The 23,242-nt window shown below is 39.3% G+C and overlaps 1 protein-coding gene across 1 annotated transcript; it reads left to right on the top strand.

Annotated features, from left to right (window-relative positions):
* The first annotated feature begins 1,870 nt into the window (after positions 1-1,870).
* wnt7aa (wingless-type MMTV integration site family, member 7Aa) lies at positions 1,871-22,633 on the top strand. Its single transcript, XM_063068128.1, has 4 exons — positions 1,871-2,897; positions 4,468-4,694; positions 7,281-7,552; positions 20,566-22,633. The coding sequence occupies exons 1-4, from the start codon at positions 2,827-2,829 to the stop codon at positions 21,043-21,045; spliced, it is 1,050 nt and encodes a 349-aa protein (XP_062924198.1). The 5' UTR covers positions 1,871-2,826; the 3' UTR covers positions 21,046-22,633.
* The last annotated feature ends 609 nt before the right edge of the window (positions 22,634-23,242 follow it).

A 23,242-nucleotide genomic window follows, 5' to 3' on the forward strand; every position in this document is an offset into this window, starting at 1 on the left:
CCACCTTAAAGCCATGTCCTCTTGTATTGAGCAGTGGTGCCCTGGGGTGCTTCGCATCATGAATGTCTGCATTTGAGCAGTGTAATCGCAACAGTATTATTTGATTTTTATTATATATTTAAAACTTGCTCCTCGCCGCTACTGTTTTAACCCTTCCTATATTTTCCCCTCTGTGTAGCACCTTCATTGGACTACACATCATTCATTAACTCCATAGTTTATGGACTTCATTTGTTACCGTTTTACTAAGGTGTGCGTGGTGCTTGGGTCAACACTTCGAAATATAAGGTACAATAAATAAAATAAATAAATAAAATATCATTGCAAGCAAGTTCTTTGTGCTGCGCATGGCTACCGGATGATAAATTGGATCAGCTAATTTCATGAAATGCGAGGTTTTTGTGAATGAGGTCGTAAAAGTATAACGTCCATGTCAAGAGTTTTCTTTGGAATCTGAAAGAGAGAGAGAGAAAAAGAGAGAAAAATGTGTACGTGTGTGTGTGTGTGAGAGAGAGAGGGATAAGACAGAATGAGAAAGAGTAAGACAGAGAGAATGAGAAAGAGAGAGAGAGAATGAGAATGGGAGAATCTGGTGGGTGGGGTTTGTGGAGGAGGGGTCTGTAAATAAAATCAAGGTTCCTTCAAGCATTTCCAGTGATATTCTTCAGCAAAAAAGCAACCAGCACTGGGCAACCGGTGATGGAGAACAAATTACGCCGAAGAACACAAGCAGCGTCACGGGCAGACTTAACCAACAAGTGGTCCTGCTGCATTGAAAAGAGTGAAACTGCTGCTCTCCGTTTCTATTAAATATGATTAGCTGTGGTGATTTAGATTTGACGTGGGCAGCACGAAGAGGAGAATCAGAACTGGATAGCTCATTAGTAATAAGTTATAAATTCACTCACACACAAAATGCTGGAGGCCAGGCAGCAGCTATGGAAAAGAGTAAACAGTAAAACGTTTCGGGTTGAGGCGCTTCATCAGGACCGAGTTTCTTCAGCATCTTGTATTGTTCTGATTTCCAGTATCTGCAGATTTTTCTCTTGTTTATAAATTCATTTATTCATGTCATATTATTCATGTGTCCCTATCGGTGGGGATGTTTAATGTAGGTCGTAATTATGGTTTAATATCATGATAAGCGTTTTTTTAATACACGAGGATTGTTATAGTAATGGAAGATCAGCTCAAACAATCTCGTCACCCCAATACAAAGCCCTGATTGTGAATTCTAAATTACCAGGAGTAACTGGAACAAAATTACTATCCAAGTAATCCCTAGTTCTTCCATCCCACATGTAGCTCGGCCGGAAATGATCAGTTGCTATCGGGTTTGTCCACACCATACTCATTTGTCAGGAATATACCAATTTTACAAACTGCGACCAGTGCAGAGCGTGGCCTGAACGACCCGGCCCAAACTGGGGAATTGAAAGTGCAGGTTTGTCTGTTGCACTTTGAGGATTTCTAACGATTTTATTTAGTCAGCGTTTATTTCTTTATTGATTTTAGCTAATCACATATAAACAAAATAAGCGTTTGTAATTTCTGTAAGCATTTTGCCCTCAACTGTAGTCAGTTTGATTGCCAAGTGTCTTGATTATGGAAGAGATTAAGTATGTTTTTTTTTGTCTGATGAACTTGAATGGGATAATTGGTTCAAAACAACCGAATTCTTTGGGCGTTTGAACTGAGTTGAATTGCTGCCCAGCAATCCGACCCTTTTCCTATTCAGGACACTTCGTGCTATTTAAAATTATTTGGGGGTCACCATCTTCCAGATTGTCCTGTCATGACAGCTCCGCGTACAGTTTGCCTGGGTGCTGAATGAGTGATCAGTCCATTCAGGCGAACAATATTTGAAAGAGCATTATCGGCTGGGTGACAGAAATATAGAGGGGTAATTTATTAATCCAGGTCCAAAATGTGAAGTGAGGTTGGGGGAGGGGATTTAGAAGGCTATAAAAGTCTAACAAGTGGAAAAGACCCAACTCTTAGTCAGAGGGCGGCGTGCGGGCCGGTTCAGCCACACAAATGCCTTAGTCCCCCTTTTTAAAAAATCACACAGTATGAGGAAATCTTTACTTCATAAACTCCTCATCGGTAGCACTAAGATCTTGCGGCAAACAACTATAAAATCCGTGTGATAAGTAGTCAATGGTTGTTTATCTAGGGGAAAGCTATATCAGCGCTCAATGGCGTGCACGATACATGAAAGTATCTTATTAGTGCCCAGATCCGATTGTCCGACCCAAATCATTAAAACAAAGTGTTCATGTTAAGTTTCCAATCTTATCTAAATTATGACTGCAGAATAATCAGGAGGAAATTCATTGTGTCTTGTTTACACTTAGTTTCGTTTTAAAAAAAAATGGAAACTTATTAGAATTCCGCACGACCTTCGTTGGCAAACCCTCGCCCCCTCCCCACCCGAAAAAAAAGGTGAGTGTGTGTAATCAAAAGGTATTTTGTGGGTCTGCTGCGTTTTCCCAACGAACACGCCCAAATAGATTAGATAGATATATAGAACCCGGGGGAAGATCCTGGTCTCAGTGTGGCGGACGCCTGCGATCTCTAACCCAGCCTCCCATTTCAATTTGGAAACGTGTGACATGCATACAGATGATGGATAATCTGTAACAAAAAGAAAGAGTGCGGGATATCAATTCTCCACTGGGATTTACAATTTACGACGTTTTTTACTTTGCACTGTGACTGAGTTCACAAGGGTTGGCTTGTCCCTGAATACCTTGGACTGTCTCTGCCTGGACTCCAATCAGCACGAGAGGAATCGCAGCCCACCGCACTGAAACACTCCTCAGCATGAACCGAAAAACCAGGCGCTGGCTCTTTCACATTTTCCTCTGCGTGGGAATCGTGTACCTTAAAATAGGGTAAGTGGTTTTCGGTGAAAGTTTGCCTTGCCCAGACGGGTCAGTGTTTTTCAATGCAAGCTACGGCTGTGCGATTATGTTTTTTTGTGTGTTTATAATAACAATGTCTGCAATGTGATTGGGATGGTTAACTCCTTAACATTATCAGGCAGAGTTTCGCTTGCCTAATGCTCGTAAGCTGCAAGTGAATGTGGCGGGGAATGGGCGGGGAGGTGGTGTCCATTCCATTTTAAATGAATGAAATCTCCTATTTGTGCAAGCCTACTTATAAATTAAGCGCTAAAATGCAGCAGTAAAAACCGATAGACACCTGTGTTGCTGAATTGCCGAAGGACAAAACCTTATCATTTTATATTATAGAAAGTCAAAATAGACCAAAATACTGTGTACCGTGTCGCAGATTCCATTCTGGGCTCAAACTTTTTAAGGTGCTCTAGTTTATATGGTGTAATAGAAAGGAGCAATCTCAAGCACAATGAAGTTGGAATAGCTGGCGGGATCCCTTTGGTAACTTCAGCCTTTCTGGAATATATTAATGCTTATGGTGATAGATAACCAGGAAAGGCTGTGGCTTTGCTAAAGTTCTCGCTTCCGCTGGTGCGGGTATTGCTGAACCACCTGGCTCGATCATGGAGACCCGGTGCCATCGATAGGACAAGGGGACGGCGGTGGTTTGCACAATTGCTGGTGCCATTGTTCAATCAGTACATGCAGATGAAAAGCTTCTGCCACCCAGAATTTAAGCAAACTATGTTTCCCACCTTGTTCATGGGGTTCATCTGTGCACCTCGAGCGGCGCAGACCCTAAAAGCGAGAACATAAACTATTTGCATAAGTAAAGGTTAAAGAGTGAATCTATTAAACAAATATCACAACTGTCCCAGTACAATCAACTGGCCTGTACTAATTAATCAACAACGTGTTTTACATTCAATACATTGATAGGTACCCAGGAACGTTTTAAAGTTTTATTTGTATAGTGGTGCGTCAGGTTATTTTCAACCACGTTGCATGTCGTAACTTCTTGGTGAGCTAGCTAACTTGCCTTTAATATACGGGCGGTGTTCCAGAGAATGTACATTTCACTATATTTTTCGTGCACATTTCCATAATCTCTGTGATTGCATTGATTAGCCTTTTGATTCAGTGTGGGCACAGTTACCATTCCAAAAAATGAATGGACGCACCAAAGTACACTAGTTTCAGCTACTGACCCTTCAAGTTCAACTTCTCCAGAACATGGCCGGTTAAATCCTAACAAACACTGCTGTGGGAATAAGAGGTTGGAAAGGTGGATTTGAAAGTCAATATTCACGCTGTCCAGAATTATCTTATCTAATTCTTGTGAGGTTCAACTTTGATCGCCATCAGACACCGTGTGTTGTCTAAATCAACTGGAACCAATGAAAACGGGGGGAAAAACTTTTAAATAGTATTATGCAAATATACCGGGAAAATGCCGAGGGTTTTGAAAGATCCTGTTGTATTTGTGACCTGGAATAGGTGTTTGAAGTTAATAAATATCTGCCGTGTTGCTTTATCATTCGATGTGTGCTTATATTTGCCACAGCGGATTTTCATCGGTGGTGGCGCTGGGAGCGAACATTATCTGCAGCAAGATTCCGGGATTGGCGCCCCGTCAGCGGGCGATCTGTCAGAGTCGCCCCGATGCCATCATCGTCATTGGAGAAGGGGCTCAGATGGGGATCAACGAGTGTCAATTCCAATTCCGATATGGTCGCTGGAACTGCTCCGCACTTGGCGAAAGAACCGTCTTTGGCAAGGAGCTCAGAGTGGGTACGTTACGATATTGTAAAAACAGCTATTGAATCAATCTATCACTATCTGATATAAGACCATTGTCGTGTGAGTATAACTTGTGCCAAATATACAGTCAAGACTCCTGAAAAAATATCTAACCACTTTCGTTACTTTGGTCAATTTTGATACCCGGAGCCGGTCAAGGAACCCCAATCTAAAGTCTGAGGGAAACAGAAAAAAAATGAATTGCATTTAGAATTTTGAGCAAAACATCATCATCTCAGTTTATTACAAATTTGAACGCCTGGGCCCACAAATATGTACGTTGTCACTGTAACAGAGTCTGTTCAAGTGCAACACACACACAGTTCTGGAGGAACTCAGCAGGATCTATGGAAGAGAGTAAACAGTCGACGTTTCGGCCGAGACCTACTGCTCGGCTCGCTGAGTTTCGCCGCCACTTCGTGTGTGTTGCTTTGGATTTAAAGCGTTGTAGATTTTCTTCTGTTCAAGTGACCGGCAGAGAAATTGGCAAAATGTTAACTTGCCTTTGTTCTCTTTTTGATAGGAAATCACACATTCTTTCATTTTGTGGGATCCCATGATCTGTATATCCTGGGTTTTGTGAAATCAAAACAATGGAAAGCTTATTTCCAAGTTTGCATCCTACAGGTGAACATCTAAGTTGCTTTGATGGTCCATAAATAGTGCCTCTTTCTTCAGTCACTTTAACCAAGTTCATTCAAACAGCAGGCCTACTCCCCTATCCTTGGCTGTGATTCAACAGAACTCGTTGTTTCTTGGTTACAGCACACACAGGTTATCAGTCATTTTCGCTGGGGCAGTTTATTAAAATCATTGTCAAACTTCAGCATTCTCCACAGTAACAGAATATTTGTTCTTTGAAACACCTGGTGATTATTGGCTTTTGGGTTCAAAATGCACTGAACTTATCAAATTTGACTTCAAAGAAGTTGAGGTATAACATTTGCTACTGTCCTTAACCTATTTAACTGAGCAAGCCATCACTGGGCAGCCATTATTTCAGTATGCACCACTTCTCTTGCATTTTAATTTGTCAAATCAAGAGTACAATTGTAAATCACTTGGGCAGTTCCTATATATCTATTTTATCCCCAGACAGTTTATGCTTCTGTGCAAATGTTTCTGATCTCATTGGCATCGATTCAAATGACACAGCAGCAAAGTGTACCATTGCTCATAGTTATTTCCTACTAAAAGTGGAATTCATTCAGAATGCAGAAAAGGGAGTGGCACGAACAATAACATAACAGAGAAATATTTTCCAATCATTCGGATCATGCGGCATTATACAATACTAACTGCAGAGGTTATTGCTCTGGGGAAGACTATGGTGCCTTCCCCAGCTTCCTCCCAAATCTGGTTCTGTCATCTCTGACATTCCTTCTAGAGTTCATGCCTTTAGAATTTTATTCAGATGTGAAATATTCGGGTAAAATACATTTGTGGTAACGGAGTCTAAAGTCAACAATCGAGGCCACACCATGACATCAGAACTTTGTTGATAAATGTGTGACCCATTTAATGCACGAAGTGTAATAAGCTGTAGAACATGTCCCTTAGAAGATCAGAAAAGAGATCTTTACAGAAAGAAGATGCAATAAATGTAAGGAGCCATCTTTGACAGGGAAATATAGTACTGTGCAGAGGTCTCAGGCACCCTAGCTATATATATATATATATATATATCCTAAGGATTTTGCTCAGTACTGTATTTGCCAATGTGAAATGGAGAACGAGTTTATAAATCTGACAGGAGCAAAGGATGATGGGAATGGTGAGGGTCTAGTGCCCTGGGAGGGGGGGGTGGGACATGTGGCAGAGAAGGAGTGCCAGGGATGGGGGGTGGGGGTTATGTGTGCAGATACACTTAGCCCTGAGACACCAAGCAAGGCAATCTGATAATTTGATTCCAAACAATTAGTTTATTGATCATTACAGGATGTCTCTCTGGTGCTTCCCACTCCTTCCCCTCTCCCTTCCCCCTTTCCCAAGCGTGATTCCCCTCTCCCTGCCCTCTTCCGGCTCTCAGATCACAACAGAAACCCATATCAGAATCAGGTTCTTTTTGTGACATAAAATTACTACAGTACTGTGCAAATGTCTTGGGCACCCTAGCTATATATGTGCCTAACACTTTTTTACAGTAGTGTCCATGCCAGACATAGCCTATCAAAGTGGACTGTATATTCTCTGCCTAATGAATATGCAATAACTATAAAGCTTAGGCAAAAATATTATCCTGAATCCATTTTAAACATGAAATAAATGTCTGTTTCATTTGCCACTAGTATAATTAAAGTTCTTTAATTCCTTTGATAAATGCAAAATTATTATGCATTATGTGCATTATCACATAACTCATTAAGTCAGTTTGAATTCAGCAGACATCAAGCAAACTGTGATTTTAATTTGATATATTTATGGAGGTTTAATGATTTCTCCTCTGCCAAGTTTTATTTCATAGAGTAAAACTTGGCACACGATATTACTGTGCAATCTGAATGTAAAAAATAAAATGCTATTATCATCACAGGTCTATTAGCAAGTTAATAATTGTACCCAATCTCTTAATTTCAGGAAGCAGAGAAGCAGCCTTCACTTATGCTATTATTGCTGCTGGAGTAGCTCATGCAATCACTGCAGCATGCACCCAGGGGAACCTGAGTGACTGTGGCTGTGATAAAGAAAAGCAGGGTCACTACAATCAGGAAGAAGGCTGGAAATGGGGAGGCTGTTCTGCAGACATCAGATATGGAATAGGATTCTCCAAAGTCTTTGTAGACGCGAGAGAAATCAAACAAAACGCCAGGACGCTTATGAACCTGCACAACAATGAGGCAGGGCGAAAGGTAAGAATTATAGCTGTTCACCTTAAATGGACATTGTTACTGTATGGGCGTTTGCTTTGTTAGGGCGCCACGGTAGTGTAGTGGGTAGCGCGGCGCTATTACAGCTCCGGATTTCGGAATTCAGAGTTCAGTTCTGCCCTTCTCTCTAAGAAGCTTGTACATCTTTCCGTGAGCATGTGGGTTTCCTCCGGGTGCTCCGGTTTCCTCCCACAGTCCAAAGACGTACCAGTTAGTAGGTTAATTGGTCATTGTGATTTGTCCTGTGATTAGCCTAGTGTTAAATAGGTGGGTTGCTGGGCAGTGTGGCTCGTTAGGCCAGAGGAGCCTGTTCTGTGATGTATCTGTAAATAATAAAATGAATATGTAAATGACTGATTTACAAAAATTAATTACGTAGTGAAATAATTGGTTACAGAATTTTGATATCTCCCAAGTATCACCATTAATGACGTAACATATGCAAAGCTCTATTATCCAAAATAAACACTTCTTACTAAATTGATACACAGTGCCATTTAAAAAATGCCTTTTACTGTAGTTTGGAATTCTGGTACACATCTGTTCCTTGTGCTTCAAGGAGTGCATGGCATAATTAATTACAACCAATCATACAAGGCAGAGACAATGTTAAAGATGATTTATTACTGAATACATTGCGGATAACCTGAAGTCGCTGTGGATATTTTTCAATATTTACTATTATATTTCCTTGCTGTAACACAGATAGCATAGGATAGAAAGTATTTTAAGATGAAGATAACATATCATCATATATGTGTAGTTTAATGATTTTTATCTTAGATTACCAAAAAAGTACTTAGGAGTTGAACTCCTAAGGTAGTTTCTGATCTTTGAAATTCTGCAATGTTGTCAGATTTACGTTATTAGGTTTGGGTGGCGTGACTGGATATGGAGTGCCTGTTACAGCTTCAAACACTGCTTACAAATCAGTATAATTTCTCCAGATGGCATTAGGCTGGCTATCAAGCTGAGAATGTAGAGTGATGCCAAGTAATGTGGTTGCTTTTCATTGACAGCAGTTGGCTTTACAATCCTCTTTTCCTTGTGTTTCACCAGTCTAAGAAATGTATAAATACCAACGGCCACTCATACCAATGGTGCATTTGTCTTGTTCTGTGCTTGTAGGCATTCACACTCAAGGTATTGAAATAATAATTCTTTAAATAAAGTGCTGATTCACAAATTAAAAAGAGTATTTTACATCAAAATACATTTTAGACTAAGTAGTTATTACTTTAAAAGTATCTAGTAAAGCAAATTTCATGTAATCTATATATATATTACCATCATCAGAGAAGAAAAATCAACAATAATTTCATATTTCGGAGTGGGAGGAATTAGTAGTGACTCTCATTTTATCACAGTGGTATTTAATACAAGTGGAACTTTGAATTGGTAGGTAAACATGTCGAATATATAAAAGTCACATGAAAAAATAAGAATTTATAAATGTGATATTTGAGAGCAAACACCTTACAAAAATTCAAGCTAGTTACTTTGGCAACTGATAGTATGTTATTTAATATGAAGTCAAAGAAAAAAAATGTTTATCCATCATTCCATATTCTCAGCCATAACAATCATGTTTTCTAACTAAGTATATCATAACCCATTATTTCAACATTTTCATCTTAAAATAATTAAAATTAAGTTGTGAGAGGCTTTGGGAGCTATGGTGTCACCTTTCTCTGATCACAGAATTTGCTTCCATAGCTACTTCACAGCAGTATCATAATAACATGTCCACAGTGACATAACAGAACAGTAATGATATTTGCTTTCCAAACAGTCTTGTTTTTGAGGAAATGACTTACCAAATATACACTGCAAAAAAAAATGTTGTTTAAGTCATAATGTCTTCAGTACAGTTTTGTATGACAACTATTCAATTTAAGGCAAAACTTTGTACAGGAAATGACGGAAATAATAAGGATTATCAGTGAACTGATAATGATGAAGGGAAGATAAAATGAAATAAGCCCCTGCTATTCCAAATCTCACTAAAATATAATGATAGCTCATTAATTTAACAGATGAAACTAAACTGGAAAGCTCATGATTACTTGATGATGCAAAACATTGAAAAATAATTAAAGATTCAGTCAAAAAGCAAAAGAAATTAAAAAAATACAAGTGTCAAAATCTTTCATGGCATGCGAATACTTAAAGTGTATTCATATTCAAATGAGCTAGCTAAAAGGGAGGACACAACCTTGGATTGATGATTAATTTAACACATAGTCATTGTATCAACAAATAATTGGAATGCTAAATTCTTGTTCCAGCTCAGGCAGAGATTAATTCTGGGTTTGTCCACTGGAAAGACCTCTGGTCAGGCTGCACTCTGAGTCCCACATTCAGCTTGAATCATTGAGATGCAAGGGAATCATTCAAACCATGAACACGACACACAGACTAGGGCCATGAAACCGACTTGTCTCATCAGCATGTTTCTGGCAGGGCCAGCATTCATTGGCCACCCTTAATCCATGAGAAAGTGATAGCGACAGGACTTCTGCAGTGCTGTTACATAGAAAGAAAAGGTGAAAAAAAAACTAAAGTCTAGCCTTTAAAGAAAGTAAGAGCACTGAACTTTCTAAAATGTACTTACTACAGCTTCAATAATTATATCGCAGCATTATTTCAAAATAAATTAAGTGTGCTGTCTTTGGGCCATGAGTATAATGGGTAAAAAAGTTAGGAAAAATCTATGCAAACTAAGAATGTTGGATACACAGAGAGGGCAGGATAATGAAAGAAAAATATTTAAAGCAGTCAGAACACTCAGATGTTGTGATTTTGAGAGCATGGCATTCCAAAGGTGAAAGAAATCTATGAAAGAAATTATCTCCCTCATCTGTTTCCATGTTTAATGTTATGGTGAGAAAATACAAAACATTGGATCCATGGTAATTTTGCCATGAAGCTACAACAAGTTACAGTAAAATGCTTTAATCCTAATTTGTTAAAAATACCCTAATTTACCAGGAGTTTTCAAGTATGACCACATGGAAAATCTTAACATGCTACTTTGATGGGAGAGTTCTTTCCACAGTTTTACCTTCACCTCTGATATACTGGGATCTATAATCCATATGTCCATATTTGTTTTATGAAACCTAATAGTGCTAAATTAATGTATTCATCCTGAACCCCCTATTCATCCAAATATATGATAGAAATCAGGGCTTTAAGGATGAATGTTTAGATTTTTGTACACTCCAGCCATATACTTGTTTGAATGCAATACTGGTATTTTGCTGATGTTAGAAGATTGTGAGCCCCTGAACATTTTGCCCATCCAGGCAAGAAATTGGCTCTGGCCCTTATGGTGTCTGTAATTGTTCAGAGTTCTGCGGGACATTTATACTGTATATGATCCATTGCAACTGCCCCTTCAGAATTCACTTAGCCAAGGTTGACAGGGTTTTATGATGTATATGAGCTTGGTTGCCTTCTTGGATTCTGCTGCATCATTCACTAATGAACAGCTTCTGTATCTCTTCCATTCCTCTGTCAATATTCAGTAGCCTCTGGCCATTCAAGTTTCTGCCAGGTTTTCTGTGCTCTGTGCTGTGTGAAGGTGGATATTGTACAGAGGGTGAAGCTCTGTCTGTCAGAAATCTTCAGGCTTTGGAGGCAATCATTGCAAGGTTCTTGGGACAAACCTTTGTGCCTTAGAGGTTGTAGTGGATTTGAAAGCAATAGAATATTCCTTGAATGATCTGGAATTTATCAAATGGCTGTAAAACTATCCGACCTGATGCTTTGGGATATCAACATATTTTTATTGATGTCCTTCTTGATGTTGCTAACTAAGAGCTAACAAGACAGAAGAGAAGGCTAGTAGAGACGAGAAACAACTTCAATAAGGTTTATGAACTTGAAGAATATTTCATAGTCGGACAACATTATGTAGAATGGGATGACCTTTTCAGGATGTCAAATGAAGAATGGACTGTTAAGGAAATAGTGTGCTCTGGTTTCCTATCTCATACGATAATTATTCATATTGGTTCCTGATGATGGTATCTGAAATTTGGAGTATTTTGGCCTGTGATTTTCACTAACATGTTAATCACAAAACTTCTTGTCCTAGATATCACAATAGCCAGCAGTATTAAAAATAGAGTTATTCCTTTGTCCCTAAAAATACACAGGCACTGTGCCCTTCAAAAAAAAATCTATCTATAGTCTTGCTGTCCAATTTGTAATTCTTAAACAAACGGTCTCTCCAATTCATTCAGCATCTTTAACTATTCCTCTGGAATTTCTTCAATTAGATTTCCAGCCCTTCAGAACAGTAACATAGTCTCATTAAAGTTGGATATTAAAAAAGAAACTTTGAGAAACCCTGGCAAGAGGGCACAGTCTCCCTGTGTCCTCCTAAACCTGTAACTTCTGATCAATCTGCCCTTTCTCGGAGGCGACTGTAATAATAAGAAAATGATGACTTTCCTTATTACCTCATCTTTCAACTTTGAGCATAATTATCCAAACTTTCCTTTCATTTCCTTGCTGTTGCTTTAGATTCTGAACTAATGATCTGACCTCAATATCCTCCCCATCCTAAAGACTGACTATTTCCATCCCTATAAGATGGTTTTATCCTCATCAATCTGTATTTTTGCCCAGTTATGTTGCTCACATATTAACCTGTTCTCGCTGATCTACTCTACATGGGTCTTTTATCCTCTGGTGCCTTGATCTCAAATTCTAATTATTGTCCTTCCATTGCCTCATTCCCCAAAATCTCCAGAACACAATCTTTATATCCAGAAGAACATGAGCTTTCCATTCCTTTTAATTCTAGTATGGTACCTATCCTTCTCTCTTCGTCCCAAGACAGGTAGCCATTTCTTAGCTATCTCACCTCCACGACCAATTACCCTTTCTAACACCTCCCACATCAACCCACAGTTGTTGTCTTGACAATTTTTCTCTGATAGAACTTTTGTCATCCCTTCTAATTTTCTAGTATCTTTTTGTCCAACTCAGTCTCCATTCCTCCTCCCCCCACCTATGAAGTGCCTAGGTGTTTTCTTTTCTGCTCTGAAAGGTAAATACCTACAGGAGTTGTTGCTTTAGTTGTATCCATGGATTTTTACCAATCCATAGGAATTTAAAAAAAAATATTGAGGCCCCTGAATTATTGTGCCTGAATATGGATGGATTGCACCTGGAAGAGGCAGAAGAGATGAGGGATACATTCATCTTTATCGTACTTACCTTTCTCACTATTGATGTGGGTAAGTTTCATCTTGTGCACAGCTGTATATACATAGCAGATGGGTAATTGTTTTGTCTAAATGGGAGCAAGTTTGGGACTAAATTCCTGTCTCAAATGACAAGCAGAGAAAGAATTTTACTGCGCTCTTGGTCTTGATGGAGGGGAGGTGGTTGAGGAGCTGACTTCCTGCCGCTTCCTGAGCTAAGGTTTTCTGATTGGCTTATAAAGTGCAAGGTACAATTAAAAGAATCTAGAATTACATTATTGTTCGTCTTTACCATTTTTATACTTTAGTTATGTTTTATAACGACATTGACAAAAATTCTTGCCTCAGAGGATTTCCTATAATGTTGTTCTTTCAGAGCTGGAGAGTATGTTGCTATTGGCTGCTTAGCAATCTTTGCATTACAGTATTAAGGTCATTGTTTTGCGGCAATTGAATAGTTTTGCAACATATGAGAATATTGGCAACACTTTTAGAGATACATTCTGCAAATATGTCCTACAGCCAATCAGACAGTAAATCATGCATTAATAAATGTCAAAAGCATGCTTTACCATGTGACACATCTGATGCTATGGTATTTACAGAAGTGTTGAGAGGTGAAATTGTTCCAGATTATAGGGACTGTGCACAGGGTGAGGTGAAGTGATAATATGTCAGAGCACTGGGAGGGGGATCCAAGAAATTTGATAAAGTAGGGAGTCATGAGGAAGGTGTGGGAAATTAGGAGAGTTGTGGGACCATTGGTGAAAATGATACTCCTTGACATTGGGGCCCTGATACTGGACAGGGGACTGTGAATACTCAGCTAGCAGTGTTTAACAGGGAGATATGAGGCACAGATGGGAGAGATGGCTTGGAACCCCAAGGTTCATTTTCAAAAATGGCTATTGTTTGTATACTAGAAAGGCAATTTAGAAGGAGAGATGATGTTGAAAATAAACGGCTGTAAGGTATTCAATGCCAGGATCTAGAAACTGGTTTTATCCACGGCAACAGCAATTTTTACTTACATAGTTAAAGTGACCCGAAACACTATGGACAGGCATACTAATGTTCTAACAACTGATGATAAACCATTGAAGAAATCATTAAGCCAAGCAATCAAGGACTTTTCCAAAGAGATGGGTTAGAAAGAAGAATGAAGAAGAGAGGCAGAAAAAAATTCCAAACAGAGTATCTTGTCATTGGAAATACCTTTGTCAGTGATGGAGCACTTTAGAGAAAAAACAGGGATGCTTATGCCAAGTCATTGGGTATATTTAAGGCAGAGGTTGATAGATTCTTGATTGCTTAGGGCATGAAAGGACACTGGGAGAAGGCAGGAGATTGGGGCTGAGAGGGAAAATGGATCAGCCACAATGAAATAGTGGAGCAGGCTTGACCAAATGGCCTAATTCTGCTCCTATATCATGATCTAAATATTAATGTCTTCAGTAATTCTTCTTTTTTTCCATGAATGAGCAAAAAAGTTATGGATATTAAAGGGGGTGCTGAACTCAATCGAGGCTTAATAAATAAAGAGCACACTTCGGTAAATAATGGGAGAATCTCAGTGTGCAAGCATGGTTAAAGGATATACGGCAAAACCATCATGAACTATTCTAATTTCAAATATGTAATAGTCAACCTGCAATAAATGATGATAAAACCAGAGAAAATATTGAGAGTACAATGACTGAAACCCGCAGAAAACACTACAAGAGCAGCAAATGATGGTAGCTCTGCCGCAAATTATATCAAAAGGTGCAGTAAAAGTACTGAAATAGTAAGGTAATTAATAATAGTGCTGTAACTGACATTGGGAGTGCAATGAATGATTTAAAGTCTGGGGTAATTTAGTAAATAGTCATTATACAAACAATTTGTAATGAGTTAGGAAAAAATCATACTTAAGAAAAAATAAAAGGAATTATAGTAAATTGCAAGAAAAAAATAAAGTTTATTAGATAGCAGTAAAATATTAAAGGACACTGTAGACATGACTGGTGTTCAGCATGTGACAGGGAGTGACGGACATATATTCTGTACACAGATACATTACCGAGCATTACAGCAGCTTGTCACAAGGCTCTTCTAGTGTTGGAAAGAGGATATGGTGAGTGAGGAGATGAAGAAATGCTGAGGAGCTTTGGACCCTGGGGGTTCCAAAGCAGGTGGCATATGAGATGGTGCTGCACTATTTGGCATCTTCCAAGTTCCTTAGAATTGGGAATGTCCCAGCTGATGGGAAAACAGTAAATGTGACATACCTATTCGAGAAATGAGGGGGGGAAATAGGAAATTAGAGGTAGGGTAGATTAAAGTGGATTAGTTATCAAAAAAAAAACAAGATCCAGGAAATAAATGTCAAACAAGAGAAAATCTGCAGATGCTGGAAATCCAAGCACCACACATAAGATGCTGGAGGAACTCAGCAGGCCAGGCAGCATCTAAGGCAAAAAGTACAGTCGACATCTCAGCCCGAAACGTCGACTCTATTTTTTTCCATAGATGCCGTCTGGCCTGTTGAGTCTCTCCAGTATTGTGTGTGTGTTCCAGGGAATAAATGGGTCATTTTCAAGTTGAGAAACTAACTGGTGGGATGACTCAGCAACTGGTGCTCAGGCTCAGCCATTAACGGTCTACATTAGCAGCTGAGATAAAGGGACCTAATGTTATGCATTCAAATTTGCTGATGATGCATGGACAGATGAGAATGCAAGTTGTGAGCAAAAAGCTAAAGCCTATAAAATTCAGTCACACAGTCCTGGAGAAAATGAAATGTCATGCAGTTGGAACTAGGTTTTATGTGGATTAGATTGCTTTAGTGAAGTTGACAAGCTTCCACTAAATTGTGACAACAATAACTTCACTTTCCAGCAAGATGTTGAGCCGCATTGATCGTATAAAAAAGGCTATCATTCTCATTCACAGACTAACCCGCTTTTACTAATGATTTTGCCCTGTGCTCCATTGAAGACACATTCACATTCATTTACTTCTTGGCATTCTGGAGGCTGCCTGCTGCCTGCTCTTAATACTGAACCTTCCCTTATTCCCATTTCTGATTTTAGAGAATATTTGCCATGGTCATTTCCCTGTGTCACTACTCTTATTGCTGGAAGACTTAAGACAATAGAAGTACCACAGAATATCAGGCACTGGAACAAAATGGAAGGTAGTGTGGAAGGACTTGTCACGGAAAGTCTTATCTAACCAGGATCTGCATGGACGCATGCCAAAATGTAGTTTATTTGAGAAGCAATGTCTGTGCAGGCTTTGCTTCAACGAGTCCCTCCCTGTTGAGATCTGTGGTTTTGTTTCCTCAGATAGAGGTTCACATACAGTAAGAGTTGGCTCTGCTCTGACAGGTGAAGCCAAAAACACCATCACTTTCAGGATCAGTCCTGGCCACTGATTCTGATCTATGCTAAATTTCACTGATTTCTGCCAACCATTTTTTTAAGGAGGTCACATCTTCTTTCATGTGGCCCTGGTGCCTCATATCCTGTAGTTCCTCTAATGACTTCAATCTTTCAGCAATAAGAGTGATAACATCACGGAAATAACCATGGCAAATATTTTCTAAATGCAGAAATTAGAATAAAGGAGGTATCAAGAAGGGAGGACTTCAGACCCTTTTATTTTGGCCTAGAGGCTAAACCAGAGAGCTAGAGCAGGTAAGGGACTTGTCAGCATTGATGTTTTTGAAACGAACAGCAATCACTGATTGAACTGTGCTCGCTTTACAACTGCGAGGAATACACTTATTCAATATGCAGCTTGTGGTTGATCAGAGTGACATCCTCATGGTCAATCCACATGCTCTGGCTCCTTTATTCTAAGGTAGCCACAGTTATCACGCTTCAAAAGTTATACTGCTCAACCATGCAGCGAGCTTGAAGATTAAGAGAAATACTTTGCTCTATGACATCCGCAAATGAGTGATAATGAAAATGCCACCAACACAAGGAGCTTGATGAAGATCGCTACTGGCCTCCTCAATATGAGATTGTGCTGTTTCCATGATTTTGGGGGCTTGCTATAGTATCCACTAGCCTTGATACCCTGCTTTATGGTTATCCCTTACTTATTCCAAAATTCAACGAGGCAGTGTAGCCAAAATCTTCAGACAACTCTTACCTGAAGATGTACAACCAGTGGAGAAGCTGGGAGAGGACGGGAGGAGCAGCAGCTTCAGGAAAGTGATGGTCTACCATGAGGATGAAGGCTGTCCACATCAGCGCTTTCAACACCAGGTGTGCAAAGGCAAGGATGCAGTGGGGAGCTCAAACCTGCAAGTACTGGGAGAAGGTTTCGCTGAGGAAAAGAATATGCATATGCTAACTGTCTTCATTTAATAGATTGCAAATTCTGCACATTATTCATCCTCATTCATCCACAAGTTCACAATCTCCCTAAACTTGAATCTGATTTGAATTCAGTTGAACCTGATGTAGAATTATAGAGGCAATCCCTTAGTGCAATGTTTGGGAATCCCAGTAAGACAGTTGCTTGGCTCTGTGTGGACTTCACTGCAAGAGCAGAATGACACATTGCATCCACTAATTAGCAAGTCTTAGACTAATAGTGGCTGAACATCAGGAATTCCAAAGGAGTTGGAGGTATGCAGAAACATATTGATCTGGAGTTTATAGTCATTGGTGAGTAGCACATGCTCAACACTCATCATTGTTTTCTTTTTGAAAATGATTTATTTCATGTGAGGAATTGAGGGTTCCATTCCTTACATCAACTTCCTATGCGTCAACAGGACCTTCCTTTTGTGCTCTGATGGTAACAGTAGGTAAGAATAGGCGCTTCCCACAAAATTGATTCAAAAACCTTGACAGTGCCCCTCCCCGCAGAGAGGAGCCAGATTTCAAAGTCGCTAGAAACTCTCAGACAAAAATTAGTAAAATAATCAAATTATTCAAACAATAAAAGCTTTTACAATTAAAGATCTTTAAAGCAAATCTATTAAAATATAATGAATACTCGCAAAGTTTTGCATGTGGAGAGCATTCTAACTGGTTGCCTCACTGTCTGGTATGGAAGGGGCCACTGCACAGGACCAGAAAAAGGTACAGAAAGTTTTAAACTCAGCCTCCTCCTTCATGTGCACTGGCCCCCACAGCATCCAAAATAACAAGTTACACAACATACCCTATGCTAGTGATGTTAAATTTGATTCGGATTCAATATTCAGTAGCTTTCAATGAGACCTTCCCCTCATTCTTCAGTGCAGTCCCAGAGCCATCACATGCTCCTGATATATTAACTCTTTCATTCCCAGCATCATTCTCGTAAACTTCTTCTGGACCCTCTCCAATGCCAGCATATCCTTTCTCAGATAAGGGGCCTAAAACTGCTCAGAATGCTCTAGATGTGTTGACTAATGTGTTATAAAGCCTCAGCATTACATCCCTGCTGTTATATTCTAGTCCTCTCAAAATGAATGCCAATAATGCATTTGCCCTCTTTTCTACTGATTCAACCTACAAGTTAACATCTTGGGAATCTGCAATAGGATCCCCAGTCCCTTTGCAACTCTGATTTCTGTATCCACTCCCTGTTTAGAAAATAATCTACACCTTTATTCCTTCTGTGTTAGCATAAAAGGCTGCAAGCCAAGTGCTGGAAGATGGGATTAATGCTAAGGAGTGCCCACTAGTCACTGTGGAGTTAAGTGTGCTGAATGGCCTGTTTCACATTGTATGAATTTGAAATCAAAACTCGTGAAGTTTAAGAGTTATAGAATAAAAAGAAGAGGAGATCTGGGAATGGAGGTACATGATGTCATCATCACAGTGGGTAGGAGAGTAGTTAGTAAACATGGAAAGACAGCAGAACAAAAAACAATATGAGACTTTGATGTAAGATATGTATTGATTTGCTGATAGCAGAGGTATAATATACGTACTGACATCAATATGTTATGCCCACCATCCAGCTAATATCTAAGGCTAGAGAAGGTATTTACTTCTCCTACATAGAAATGGATTAAGCATTCCCAGTATATGGAAAGGTCTTCAGTAAATGATTTTGGGCTAGAAATGACCCAACATGTGATAACTAGACTGTTGTGGCACTGCACAAGAAAGGCATATTTGCTTTAAATGAAGCTGCATGACTGTGGTGCTCCAAAACATGCATGTAGTTGATTAGAATCACAAATTGTGATCCTTAACTTGTGCACACAGTTGGCTAAGTGCACATTTGCCTCCACTGAAGCACTGCTCAAACCACACAGGGCAGGTTTCCCTCAAATGTAGAATATGTGGCAAGATCTGGCACGACACACCTTAAAAAAACGAATCAGCACACTGCTGCTAGCTTGGATGTTTGCAGCAAATGACCCCCTCTCAACTCCCTGCCTTCCATCGTCACCTTCACCACCCAGGAAGTAAAAACATTTGATGAAAAAAATCAATGACAAAACAGTGCTGGAGGAGGGAAGAGGTACTTTGCTGCCAGACTTCTTTGCAATATCCTAGGTACAGATATGCTTTTCAATAAAAACAACACCCACCTATATCCATGGCAAATGCTACTCATGAAAGTATACAAATGATTGACATAATTTATTTATTTATTGACATGCATCGTGGAATAAGCCCACCCGGACCTTCAAGCCTCGTCACCCAGCAATCCCCCAGTTTAATCCGAGCCTAATCACGAGACAGTTTACAATGACTAATTAACATACCAATTGGTACATCTTTGGACTGTGGCAGGGGACTGGAGCTCCCGGAGGGAGCACACGTGGCCATGGGGAGAACATACAAACTCCTGACAGGCAGTGGCGGGAAAACGCACAGCAAGATCTACATGTAAACATACGCACAGAGGACAGTGTCAATATTTTCAGAAGTGCTGGCTGTCATGGATTTTATCTGAAATCCAACTGATAAATGCAAATAGCAAATTGAATGCCTAGTGCTTTGTACTTTGTTGAAAGAATATATATTCATTGCAAACCCGCACTGGATGTAAATTGACATGATCTATTCCATAATCTATGCCTGGCTTCTAAATTGAGCCACCTATTACTGCAAAATAAGTAAAAGAATTGTAAGTTGCAGTCAGGAAGAACTGTCAGCTAATTAAAGCCAGAATTCAAAAGAGTCAGTTCCTAATTCACTGCCTGTACAATATGTGCTTATTTTCATCTTCGGGCTTACATGTAGCGGTAATTGAGTCATCAATTTTATCCCGAGTGGAACAAAGGTATTAACTAACACTACCAAAAAGCTAACTGAAATGCTAGAACCTGTATTAAAATTGTTAATAGATAAATAACCATTGCCCAGGCACAGCAGTTTATTAATGTTAATGCTGACATCCTGAATTTTCAGAGCAATTCAGCCTTTTCTGATACTTTAGCTACATTGTAAATGTTGAGTCCTTGAAGATTGACTGATTCTGCTATCTAGTTTTCTGTGACAATGTTGACTATACTATCAGTCCAGCCAGTTTCTTGCATGATAGGAACATTTAAGATTCTTATAAATCGGAGAAAGCACAAAAAGTCACTGATAGTCACAACACGCTGGAGGAACTCAGCAGGTCGGGCAGCATCCATGGAAAAGATCGGTCGACAATTCGGGCAAAACGTCCCGATCTTTTCCACGGATGCTGCCCGGCCTGCTGAGTTCCTCCAGCGTGTTGTGAGTATTGCTTTGACCCCAGCATCTGCAGATTATTTTGTGTTTAAAAGTCACTGATATTTTTATTGTGCATGTGGTCATATGTATTGCATTTGCTTCATTCCAGATCCTTGGAGAAAATATGAAATTGGAATGCAAATGCCACGGGGTGTCTGGATCTTGCACCACTAAAACATGTTGGACAATGCTTCCCAAGTTCCGAGAACTGGGCTACATCCTGAAAGAGAAGTACAATGAAGCAGTTCAGGTTGAACCAGTAAGGACGCACCGAAACAAGCGGCCTGTCTTCCTGAAGATTAAAAAGCCACTTTCATACCGGAAACCTATGGTTACGGACTTGGTGTATATTGAGAAATCTCCTAACTACTGCGAAGAAGATCCAGTTACTGGAAGTGTTGGCACACAAGGGCGAATGTGTAACAAGACATCTTCGCAAAATAACAGTTGCGACTTGATGTGCTGCGGACGAGGATACAACACTCATCAGTACTCCAGGGTCTGGCAGTGTAATTGCAAGTTCCATTGGTGTTGCTACGTCAAATGCAACACCTGCAGCGAAAGAACAGAAGTGTATACATGTAAATGAATTTGAAACTTTTATAGGGAGGGGAGTCATACCTCCAAAGGAAATAATTCTACGTTTGCACATCATCTCAACCAAGTGGCTGTGAGTTTGTAAATATTGTCTCGTTCTCATATAGAATGCAAAATGCTTGAGGATCCCTGTCCATTAATATTGCCAGATTCACAGCCCCCCCCCCCCCGCCCCGGATTACAAAGAAATAAAGCACCTATTAACATCTCCATAAATATATCAGACAGAATTTAAATACTTAAGAAACCTATTTCAATTAGTCATCAAAATGAATCCAGATCTGAAAAGAAAGTGGCAAAAGTTAAGTGCTCACCAATAGCTTGGCTTCAACATAAACCTTTAAATATGGACAATAAATAGGACCATGCTGACAATGGCCCTGTGAGAACTTCTGCTGAGAGTGTGGATTATGCAGATTAAGTTTCTGCATTTGTGAAAAGCTTCTGCTTGTCTTGTCTGTCTGGATCTCACAGGATTGGCTTCAGAAAGTATTACTGTTTTCAGCTTCCCATAGACACCGATTTATCAGCTTTTTCTTTCTGTCACATTTTTTCACAGCCATTAAGAACACCATGGTGGGGACTAAAGGTGGGGCGGGGGTAGGGTGACTTGGACAGAACAACTGACTACACCATTAAATAAATAGTAATGACAATATTTAACAATATATATAGAAAAAAAGGAAAACTAATATTAATTTATTTAAAAAGAACTCTACCTAACTTGGGACGTTTCTACAGAGAAAGGTTTACTCTCTTTGTGAAATAATTTCTTTAGATGCAGCAGGAATTGGATTTGTTTGGCTGTATATATTAGATTTTGCTGAGATATTTCTAATAGTTGTAATTGCGGGAGCATTCTGTGCTCTGCACCATTGGTTTTTACTGACAGAAGCAGGCATCTTTTGTAAATCTGCTGTTTGGCTGCTAGTTGTCTGGAACATCAAACTGGATGTGATCTTTTTAAACTCTGACAAACAAAAACTTGATTATTTTTCACTCCGAAATGTCAACTAATTATAAACCATTTGAATCAAAGCAAATTTGATACTCCAGACAAACCCCATCATATGGAAAAAGGAACCATAGGTTAAAAGAATATATTTTGTAAAAGACTATTTTTATATGAATATTTTATTTATACTGTTTCTGCTTGTATAACTCTATAACCAGTAGTTTTCTTAAAATATGCATAAAAGCTGTGATTGTTTGTAATAGATCTGAGAGAATTTAACGGCATTAAGACTGACTAGTTTATGGACAGAACAGCAGCTGGCTGGAGAAATTCAGTTTCAAATGGCAGATGCATCAAAATGCACAAATGAACTTTCTTAGATTAGGATGTGTGTGTACAAACTGGCTCATTATTGCATTTCAAACTGCAGAATATGCAAAACAAGAACAGGGTATGTAGCATCAATTTTGTTACTTGGCTTGAATTCATGATTGGTATTAACTGGATACTCATTTATCCCTTTCAGAGGAAAAAAAAATGAAATTGGCTTCCCGCATGCATTGGTCATTAAAATGTGGGGTTATGACTAGCAAATGTGCTGTGTGTGCTTTGAGATAAAGCTCCATATTGTGGAAGTGTCAGATTGATTTTGTCATTAGCAGGCTTCAGACTGTGATTGTACAAACTAGAACTATACACAATGTCTGATTCACACAGATGACAGACAGAACTGTTATCTATAACAACAATGAAAAGTGGTCTATTTCTTTCATAAAGAATGCTGCAAGGTCAAGGAGGTTTCATTACCAAGAATACACTCAATGTTTGTAGTACTTTACATCACAGGTAAATCTTGTATATTTTTTTAAGCATACCGTAGCTTTAAATTTTTAAACTAATTTATGTTAGAGCAGAAATGCATAAAAGTTGCTGCCTATTCAGCAGCCCAGAAACATAGAACACAACCCTCTCAGATTTTGTAAAATACACAAAATGCTGGAGAAACTCAGCAGGTCAGACCGCATCTATGGAAATGCAGAAATGGGCTTAAGAAGGGTCTCGGCCCAAAACGTCAACTGTTTATTCTGTTCCATTGATGCTGCCTGACCTGCTGAGTTCCTCCAGCATTTTGTGTGTGTTGCTTTTGATTACCAGCATCCATAGAATTTCTTCTGTTTGTAAAGTGTTCACTTTTCTCAAACAATCTGTGTGCCTGCCTCAAAAATATTTGCAA

The sequence above is a fragment of the Mobula hypostoma genome, chromosome 15, assembly GCF_963921235.1.
Source record: "Mobula hypostoma chromosome 15, sMobHyp1.1, whole genome shotgun sequence".
In the NCBI taxonomy this organism is placed as follows: domain Eukaryota; kingdom Metazoa; phylum Chordata; class Chondrichthyes; order Myliobatiformes; family Myliobatidae; genus Mobula; species Mobula hypostoma.

Coding starts and splice junctions, on each gene's coding strand:
- wnt7aa (XM_063068128.1), top strand. CDS start 2,827: ATGAACCGAAAAACCAGGCGCTGGCTCTTTCACATTTTCCTCTGCGTG. Junction 4,695..7,280: donor TGGCAAGGAGCTCAGAGTGG/GTACGTTACGAT, acceptor TCTTAATTTCAG/GAAGCAGAGAAGCAGCCTTC. Junction 7,553..20,565: donor ACAATGAGGCAGGGCGAAAG/GTAAGAATTATA, acceptor GCTTCATTCCAG/ATCCTTGGAGAAAATATGAA.